The sequence below is a fragment of the Ochotona curzoniae genome, unplaced genomic scaffold (genome assembly GCF_017591425.1).
Source record: "Ochotona curzoniae isolate NIBS_2020 unplaced genomic scaffold, NIBS_Ocur_1.0 contig_4692, whole genome shotgun sequence".
In the NCBI taxonomy this organism is placed as follows: domain Eukaryota; kingdom Metazoa; phylum Chordata; class Mammalia; order Lagomorpha; family Ochotonidae; genus Ochotona; species Ochotona curzoniae.
In genome coordinates this window covers 406,793-416,024 of record NW_024466361.1, presented here as the reverse complement: position 1 = coordinate 416,024, position 9,232 = coordinate 406,793, and the positions used below count along the sequence as shown (strand labels likewise).

General features: G+C 61.2%; 1 protein-coding gene across 1 annotated transcript; it reads left to right on the top strand.

The window, feature by feature from the left end:
* The first annotated feature begins 268 nt into the window (after positions 1-268).
* On the top strand, positions 269-7,438 carry PODXL (podocalyxin like). The gene is made up of 7 exons (XM_040987481.1): positions 269-714; positions 2,817-3,064; positions 3,324-3,395; positions 5,460-5,607; positions 5,804-5,865; positions 6,023-6,190; positions 6,913-7,438. Exons 1-7 carry the CDS (start codon positions 279-281, stop codon positions 7,105-7,107), a joined length of 1,329 nt encoding a protein of 442 aa, XP_040843415.1. The 5' UTR covers positions 269-278; the 3' UTR covers positions 7,108-7,438.
* Positions 7,439-9,232: the final 1,794 nt, after the last annotated feature.

Sequence of the window (9,232 nt, the reverse complement as noted above, 5' to 3'; positions counted from 1 at the left end):
CCTAAAACCCGGCTGAGTGGAGATGCTTCTAGGACCTAGCTGTGAGCCAGGCAGGGTCGTCAGGGAAGAGCAGGACCCACAGCCTGGCCTCATTCTGTGTTGTGTCACCCTCAGCATCGCCGCCCAGCTCTGGTGTGGCTAACACGCAACCAAACAGCACCACCATTCAAAAGCCGGCCGCGGCACCCACCAATTCCAGCACCTCTGCAGTCCCGGCTGCCACAACGAGCACACGGAGAACCACCACAAACGACTCTCTACCCATGCCGGCCTCAGCCATGGACTTGTCCGCAGTGACCCCTGGGCCGGCTCAGAAAAAAGCCCTGGGCATGGCTACTACAGCCAAAGCTGAGGGTGCACCCAGCGGCGGGATGCCTCCCTCCAACGACTCCACTGAGCCCAGGACCACCGGCGGCCAGCCGGCACTTCAGGACCCATCTGTACTTGGAACTCCAAACGTCACCACAAGCCACAGCGTCACCATGAGCCCTGTGAGCACAGAGGCCGGGAGCCAAGCCCCCGGGCACGCCACAGCGCTGCCCAGCACCACGAAGCCTGGCGTTTCTCCTCTGGTCGTCTCCACCAGCTTCCAGGTGACCGGCCAGACGTCGCCCAAGTCCCCGGAGGGACAGCAGCACAGCGTGTCCACGGGCAGCCCTGTCCCCGTGACTGACTCCAGCTTCTCCACACCTCGGGGAATCCTGACGACACTGAGTGAGTGACTCTGTTTCCTTTCTCACACTCCAGGCAGGTGCAACCATTTAGTGCTTCCAGGAGTCGGGCTTCGGAATCTGGTGGAAAATGCAGATTAGGGGAGAATTATGCATGGGTTTCCACCAAAATAAACATCTCCTTTTAAGTTCATTTTTTTATTTGAAAGAGTGTGTGTGTGTGTCTGCGTGTCTGTGAGAGAATCTTCCATCTGTGCTGACATGACTGAGGACGGGGTGGATTCCAGGAGCCGGGGACTCCGCCCTGGTCTCCGAGGGCCCCGCTGGCCCCAGGGCAGCATGACCACATCAGCAGGGCTCGGTCACAAGGAGGCAGGGCCTGACTGCGCCACAGCGGCCACTCCACTCAGCATGTTGGAATGCAGGTTTTTCGTGAACATTCTGAAGCCATCTCGGCGCCCCGCACGGGTGTTCCCCACCCGGCAGCTGGAGTACATTGATGCGAGAGCTGAACGCAGCTGTGGCCTCAGGCTTCCTTGTGCACCTGCTCCGAGCAGCAGCCTGAGCCGGACCAGCAGTACCCTGAGCCGGGCCCGCAGTACCCTGAGCCGGGCCAGCAGTACCCTGAGCCGGCCCACAGTACCCTGAGCCGGCCCACAGTACCCTGAGCCGGGCCCGCAGTACCCTGAGCCGGGCCAGCAGTACCCTGAGCCGGGCCAGCAGTACCCTGAGCCGGGCCCGCAGTACCCTGAGCCGGGCCAGCAGTACCCTGAGCCGGGCCCGCAGTACCCTGAGCCCGGCCCGCAGTACCCTGAGCCGGGCCCGCAGTACCCTGAGCCGGGCCAGCAGTACCCTGAGCCGGGCCCGCAGTACCCTGAGCCGGCCCGCAGTACCCTGCTGTGCGGGCCTGCTGTGCGGGTGTGCGGCTCGCCTTCGCCTGCTCGTTTCCTGCTGGGCTGGTCTTAATCCGGCAGATTCAAATCCACCTCAGGCCCAGTGGCTGCATACTTGCCGTGTGCCCGGGTTCCCACATGGGCGCCGGTTCGTGTCCCAGCTACTCCACTTCCCATCCAGCTTCCTGCTTGTGGCCTGGGAAAGCAGTAGAGGACGGCCCAAAGCCTTGGGACCCTGCACCCACTTGGGAGACCTGGAAGAAGCTCCTGGCTTCGGATCGGCTCAGCTCCGGCCGTTGCAGCCACTTGGAGTGATTCAATGGGTGGAAGAGCTTTCTTTTCTCCTCTCTATAAATCTGCCTTTTCAGTAAAAATAAATAAATCCTTTAAAAGAATTTTTTTTAAGATTTATTTTATTTTTATTGGAAAGGCGGATATACAGAGAGGAGAGACAGAGAGGAAGATCTTCCGTCCGATGATTCACTCCCCAAGTGAGCGCAACGGCCGATGCTATGCCGATCCAAAGCCAGGAGCCTCTTCCGGGTCTCCCACGCGGGTGCAGGGTCCCAAAGCTTTGGGCCGTCCTTGACTGCTTTCCCGGGCCACAGGCAGGGAGCTGGAAGGGAAGTGGGGCTGCCAGGATTAGAACCGGCGCCCATATGGGATCCCGGGCATGCAAGGCGAGGACCTTAACCACTTGCGCCACCACGCCGGGCCCTAAAAGAATCTTATGAGTGACTCTTAAGCCTGTATGTAGACTATGACACATCCAGATTCCTGGGTGTGAATCCAGGAATCTGCATTTTAAGAGGCCCCTGCCCTGATGGTGGGTGCAAAAGGGGCCTCTTGGGGAAGGTGGCAGTGTGGATATGGGTCCTGAACCAGAGAAAATTGGATTCCAATCTGCCACCTGCTGCTGGCACATGGGCTTGGACAAGTCGTGAGTCCCAGCTGCCTCGTTTGTAAAATAGAGTGGAGTGATGGCACCCTCCAAGGGAGGTGATGAGGACTGAAGAGACGGGCCCTGTGCCCTGGCCAGGGGCTCAGCTGGCTGCCCTGACGACTGTGCTGTCTGCGTCTGGGCGATTCCGTGGCTGGCTTCTTGCAATGCCTTGTTCAGGCTGACCTGGTGAACACCAGCCCGTGGCCTGCTTGCTCCCACTTGGGGACAGGGAGGAGACTGGAGACCCCAAGGAGAGGGGGGTCTACCGGGCACTGCTCCCCAGCTTAAAGCCTCTGTGTCTCCTTGCAGCTCCGCTGGCCAACTCATCAGAAACTCAGCAGATGCCCAGCTCGGTGCCAACCAGTCCTGCTAGCCCCTCCTTCCTCTCCCCCTCCTCAGCCTCTCCCTCCTCCCTAGCACCACAGCCCTCGAGCCCCTCGTGGGGAACTGAGGCTGCTACCTCTGGCGGCCCCACAAGCTCCAGCTCGAAAACGGCCTTGACCAGCCAACACTGGCCCAGCACGCCTCTTCCCACCTCAGTGGTCCGAGACAACAGGGTGAGTCCTGGGCACAGGCCGGGCGGGTACATGTGGCTGGTCTCCCCCTAACACGGAGCCTCAGCTGCGCCGTGGGGAGCTGTGTGCGCCCCTGCCCTGGCTCTGTCCATAGCAGACTACATGGCTGGGCAAGCGGGGGCCATCCCTGAGCCTGCTCCCGTGGGGCTCCCAGCCTGCCCAGTGGCCTCCATCGACGGGAGGGCCAAGTTGGAGAACCTGTGGCTGCTGGCCTCCACTCCAACCTCGCTGGCTTCTCCAGGTGAGCTGCGGGCCTCCGGAAGGACTGACCAAGCACCTGCTTGTCCTGAACCTCACCAGAAGCAGCCCCTGCGTGAGTACCTGGCGGCCGGGTCCGCTGCCCCAGCCCAGCAGGGAAGGTGGTGGCAGGAGGGACGAGCTCTCACCGTGCCTCCCGCTAGGCTCTTTTTTCCCTAGATGAATGTGTGTGAGTGGCAGAATTGGGGGCCCTTCCCTAGGACTCCCCCTGGACCCCACGTGGTGTCAGGGATCCAGGCATGCCACTTTCACAAGTGCATTTGCGGGGAGCTAAGTTGAAAACAGCAGCCAGGACTCGAACTGGTGACAGCCTTTCAGGCTGCTGCTGAGCTTGTCATGCTGCACCACTGCCCCCTGCAGTCCACAGTAGGCCAGGGTCCCAGGAAGGAGTGGGTCCCTTCAGCCCTGCTCTTTGGCAGTGCTGCGCAGCTCGGATCCTGGTCCCTTTGGCTTGCTTCTCTAAGTGTGACCTGGGGAAGCTGTTTGGAGGTCTTGCCCAAAAGAGTTGCGGGTGGCCCAGCTGCAGCTGTGTGAGGCTGGGTTCATGCTGACTGCCTCGGTGAAGGAACAGCAGGATCTCCCTGCACTGGAGGAGGCTAGGAAGACCCCAGGGCCTTTAGAGCCCCCTGGCCACGAGGGAGCCCCCTCCCGCCGTGAGCGCACCTCTAGGCCCCCATCTGCTGGGCAGTGCGGCTGTGGATGCAGGTGCTGCTGGCTCGCTGCCGCCCTCTCCTGGCCAGCATGTGTTCCTGCGGCCACCCCGGCACCGCCCGTTGGATCCCATTGCTGCCCGTGTTTCTTGCACATCTTTTCCTTCTATACACGCAACTTGCAAGTGGCCATTGTAGAAGCCCGCGTCCGGGGCAGAGTTACGATCTAATACTATCCCCCGGGTGGGGTTGTTGCACCAGGTGGGGGAGGAGCGGAGACACCCTGCCCTGAGGCTGGCCCTGGGAACAGGGCACTGTGTGAGCGCTGTGACCAGCACTCTCCCTCCGCATGCCTTCCTGAGGCCAAGAGGGCTGACAGTAAGCCTCCGGGATTCCAGCGGCTGTTTGGGAAGGGGTTCCTAGGGAGAGCCGTGCTCAGAGTTCTGTGAGCCAAGGCCGGGTCGGAGAAGCAGTGGGCAGCGGCAGAGCCAGCTGGAGTGGCTGCACTGTACTCTCCCATGAACCCTAAAACTGCGTCAGCCACACTGCTCCTGCCTACATGGCCGAGACGCGTGTGCCCCGACCCCCGTCAGCCTGCTCCTGGCTCCAGCACAGCTTCAGCTTAAGGAGACAAGTGCTGGCCGCGGTGAGAGGGGCTGGCCAAAGTGGGCTCAGAGCGGTGGAGGGGAAGGCACTGGGCAGCCACTGCCCAGCGGGGAGGTAGACAGGAATGAGGCAGAGTAGCATTTTGCCCTAAAGCTTTCTCCATTTGGGGCAGGCATGGTGGCTCAACAGGCTAGTCTTCTACCTGTAAGCACCTGCAATCCCATGTGGGCGCTGGTTCTAGTCCCGGGTGTTCCACTTCCCATCCAGCTCCCTGCTTGTGACCTGGGAAAGCAGTCGAGGACGGCCCACAGCCTTGGGACCCTGCACCCATGTGGGAGACCTGGAAGAGGTTCCTGGCTTTGAATTAACTCACCTCCAGCCGTGTGGCCAGTTGGGGAGGGCCTTTCTCGTTGTCTCTCCTTCACTCTGTAAATCTGCCTCTGCAATGAAACTCAGTAAACATCTTTTAAAAATATTTCTTTCTTTAATGAGTAGAGTTAGGGAGAGATCCTGTCTGCTGGTTCATGTGACAAACGCTACAGCAGGTAGAGGCCAGGCCAGGTAAACTGGGAACCTGGGACTCGCATTGGTGGCGGGGCCATCTTGAGCCATCTTCTGCTGTTGTCCCATGTTCACGGCCAGGGAACGGATTGGAGCAAGCCCGTGCTCGCGGTGACATGGCATCACAGGAGTGTCATACTGCTCGCCCCGGCACACAGCTGTTGATGGGAAGTGGGACCACGGGCCAGGGGCAGGGACCACATTCAGGGCCAAGCAGGCAGTGTTTCCTTGGCCTCGGCACAGGGCAGCCCCGTGAGCCCGGGCTGCTGGCAAGGTGCCTCACCTGTCGTATCCCACAACAGACTGAGAGCCTTCCAGAAGACACACTGGTGACCCTGCTGTGCCAAGCAGCCAAGCCCACCTTCAACTCTACTCAGGACCAGTGCCACGTGAAGCTGGCACCCGTCCTGGGAAGTCAAGTGGTGGCAGTCAAAGAGATCACTATCAAGAGTGAGTTGAGGGCCAGAGGGCGCCGAGGTGTGCAGGGCGGCGGCGAGAGGGTGGGAGGCAGGTGGGCGGCGCCCCTCCCCGGATCGCCGCTCCTTCGGTCTGCCCAAGTCCACGTGCAGGCAATGTCCTGGGGCTCTGTTCCCGGGCATCGCTCCGGGCTGGGCACTGAGGTAGCCTCTCTCCACCTCGCCCGCAGCCAATCTGCTCCCACACGCCGTGTTTGAGCTGCTCAAGGACAGATGGGAGGACCTCAAAGAGGTAAGGGGCTGGGCCCACTGCTCGGCCCCACAGACCCCCCTCTTGGAGTAAGCACGGCGGGCAGCAGGGCAGCCCCGGGCACCGCAGCCCCTCTCTCGGGCCGGGTGGGGGGCAGCCCCGGGCCTCCTCGCCGCAGCTGACCTCTCACCCCCGCCAGGAGGGCGTCAGGGACATGCAGCTGGGGGAGCAGGGGCCCCCGGAGGAGGCCGAGGACCGCTTCAGCCTGCCGCTCATCATCACCATCGTCTGCATGGCGTCCTTCCTGCTCCTTGTCGCAGCCCTCTATGGCTGCTGCCACCAGCGCCTCTCCCACAGGAAGGACCAGGTGCGTGCTCCCCTCCTCCAGCCAAGGGGGTTGGTGTAGCCCCCCCCGTGGCCTGCGCACTGCTGCTTTCTCGTGCCCGACAGCGGGGCTGCCCCGTCCGTTGCAGGCTGCCTGCCTGTGTGGGAGCCTGACGGAGGCAGGCAGGAGGCTGAAGCCCTGTCCCTGCCTGTCTGGCCCCAAACCCTTTCGTGTACTTTCCTGGAATTTCATTGCTAGAATTCCAGCCAGACCCTCAGGCCCCCCTGGAGACCCCCCAAAGCCCTCCTCGTGCCCCAGTCCTCTCTGTAAACAGCTCCTTGTGCCCAGTCGCCTACATGTCATCCAACACAGCCTCTAGGTCGCCGTGGTCACTGGCATTCCGCAGGCCATGGCATGGTGCAGCCAGGGCTGTTCTCAGCGAGCAAGTCCTGTGGCCAAGTGGCTGCATCTGAGTAGGGGTGTCTGGGCACCCTCTGGCCTCCTTGCCCAAGCTGGGAGGTCGCTCTGCAAAGTGCTGCCCTGTTCGTACTGATGGGGCTGGTGGGGTGAGAAATGGGACGGAGCCTGGAGGACTTGTGAGGGTAAGTCCATCTTGGGTGCGGGATGGCCAGTAGGGCCCAGAAGGCAGGTGGCCCCCAGCTATGGGCACTAAGCGCCCAGCTCAGCCATTTGGGGGCTCCTGGGTGGCAGGGACACCCGTGTTCCACGGCTAAGCCCTTTCTCCCTCATCACCTCCAATCCAGCAACGACTCACAGAGGAGCTGCAGACTGTGGAGAACGGTTACCATGACAACCCAACCCTGGAAGTGATGGAGACGTCAGCCGAGATGCAGGAGAAGAAGGTGGTCAGTCTGAATGGGGAGCTGGGGGACAGCTGGATCGTCCCTCTAGACAACCTGACCAAGGACGACCTGGACGAGGAGGACACTCACCTCTAGGCGGTCTGCCGCCACCTGCCCCGGCGCTGCGCAGCGCCACACTGACCACCCGAAGTGCCACTGGACGGAGAAAGGACAGTGCCTTCCCATTCCGGGAGGGAGGGACGGGGGCGTGGACTCCAGGGTGCCCCCAGGGCCTTACTTTTCCCTTTTCAAGCTGAACACATCACACTCTGTCTAGATTCCACTTGTGAAACAACCCGCTAGTGCCTGAGCTCAGCGCTGCTGGAAGGGGAGAGCAGGGGCGGGCCAGGGCCGGCCACCTTTGTCAGGTCTCAAGCGGCCCTTCAGCTACAGGTGCCTGCTGTGGTGCTCACGCGCACCCTCTCCTGGGCACGGGTGAGACTCCAGCGGTGGGTGGGCTGGAATGGGTAACAGGCCCCAGGCCGGGGGCTCCAGTCCCTGGGGTCTGATGATTTGAAAGGACAGGTCCCAAGGTCTGATCTTCCGCTGCCTTGTCGGCCGCTGTTCCCTTGCTTTCCCCCTCTTTTAATTTTTATTCCACTTTGCCCCAGGGCCCCCGAGGGTCGGCATAGGTCACACTGTGACCTTGAACACTTCTGATTTCCTTGTATTTGCCTAATGAAATGGAACCTAGCCCATGCGGGCCTGCCAGTGGGAGCAGGCTCTGCCCCGTGAAGCTGTGTTAGCAGCAGCTCAGGGCCCTGCACCCACTCTGGGCTGGTCACCCCACGCACTCCCGGGAGAGCCCGCTGCCTCACACACTCCCCACTCCAAGGCTCCTTTGGGTGCTTTCCTGCCAGGACTGCTGTCCGCAGAGGCTCCTGAAGGCACAGTGCTTGTGGCCTGCAGTTCAGCGCTCAGCTGGTGGCCCAGCTTGCAGGGCCAGGGTCTGCGCAGGTCTCGCCTGTGGCCGGCAGTCAGCACGGATGGGTCTTCATGGACAATCCATTGCAACTTGAGTCTCCTGCACAGGAAACTCGGCGCTTTCCAAGTTGCTGAAGGTTTTGTTCTGCTTGTGTGTTCTGTTTGTTTTTAATCCAGTCCTCCACTGCCAGAGGCCGAAGTTCAAGTGATTGGAGACTTTGAATTAGCTGGGACAAGTCTGAGTGTCCTGTGGCCTCCGAGGCCGGCCGGCCCAGGACGGGCAGCCCACCTTCCGATGCGTGGCTTGCCTGCCCTGGCAGTGAGCTGGGCCAGGTCCCGGGACGCCGCTGCAGTCCCTGGTTTCGAGGGGCATCTCAGGGAAGCACGAAGCTATCCGTCCCCGGCATGGCGGGCTCGGCGGCCAGCTGCCGGATCGCAGACTGAGGGGATTCTGAATCTCAGATTCTGAGCTCAGAATCTTAATCATTGACCTCAGCCTTTATTGTTCCCGGGCTTCAATCCTCTGGAACCCACAAGGAAGATGGGAAAGCTACTGTAGGGCAGTGGAAATTGTCAGTTCAGGGCTAACACTCCCCCACCTCCCACAGGGCCAGGCTGCAGAGTTGCAATGGATCACCATGTGCGTTCGGGTGAGGCTGGAGCCAGACTGAGGGTGGGTCCCTGGTTGTCTGGGTCCTCTGCAGGCTGTGGCAATTTCATCTGGAGGAAAAGGAAGGCCAGAGGTTCAAGAAGGGCCTTCCTCCACTTCCCCAAGACTTAGAGGAGTGTCGGGCACGCCCAAGCATCTGTAGGCATGGCAGGTGAACTGTGAAACTGGAGTGGCGTCTGTAGGCGCTCCGCCTGCCTGGCCTTGGCGCCTGCCTGGACGCCAGTTTGGAGGCCTGCTGGGGAGATGGCGGCTGCAGACAGGAGCGGCCTCGCTCTGGAGAGCCAGGGGTGCTCTGGGCTGTCCGGGGCGTTCCTTCAGAATCCACCCCTGGCCTCGGGCTTCTCTCTGGTCACCGAGATTCTAGGGGCTGAGCTGAGAGAAAGAGCTATTAAAAAAAAGTTGTACCAAAGAGATCAGCAACGCTTTCAGAGGCAAACTGTGCTTTCCTAAAGCTACGTGAGCCAGACCTTTGCTGGTCTGTGATGGGCAGCCCAGTGAGGCCTGCTGCCCTGTGGGTGGAAGTACAGAATGTTCCATGGCTCTAATCTCAGCCAGACACCAGACTGCCCCCTCTCGAGAAGGAAAGCTAGCTGAAGTTTCCACCACTTCCCAAGGTGGCTTTTTTTT

Excerpts from the sequence above, each read along its gene's own strand:
- PODXL (XM_040987481.1), top strand. The coding sequence starts at position 279 with ATGGACTTGTCCGCAGTGACCCCTGGGCCGGCTCAGAAAAAAGCCCTG. Across the intron at positions 715-2,816 it reads GGGAATCCTGACGACACTGA|CTCCGCTGGCCAACTCATCA; the intron begins GTGAGTGACTCT and ends GTCTCCTTGCAG. Across the intron at positions 6,191-6,912 it reads TCTCCCACAGGAAGGACCAG|CAACGACTCACAGAGGAGCT; the intron begins GTGCGTGCTCCC and ends CCTCCAATCCAG.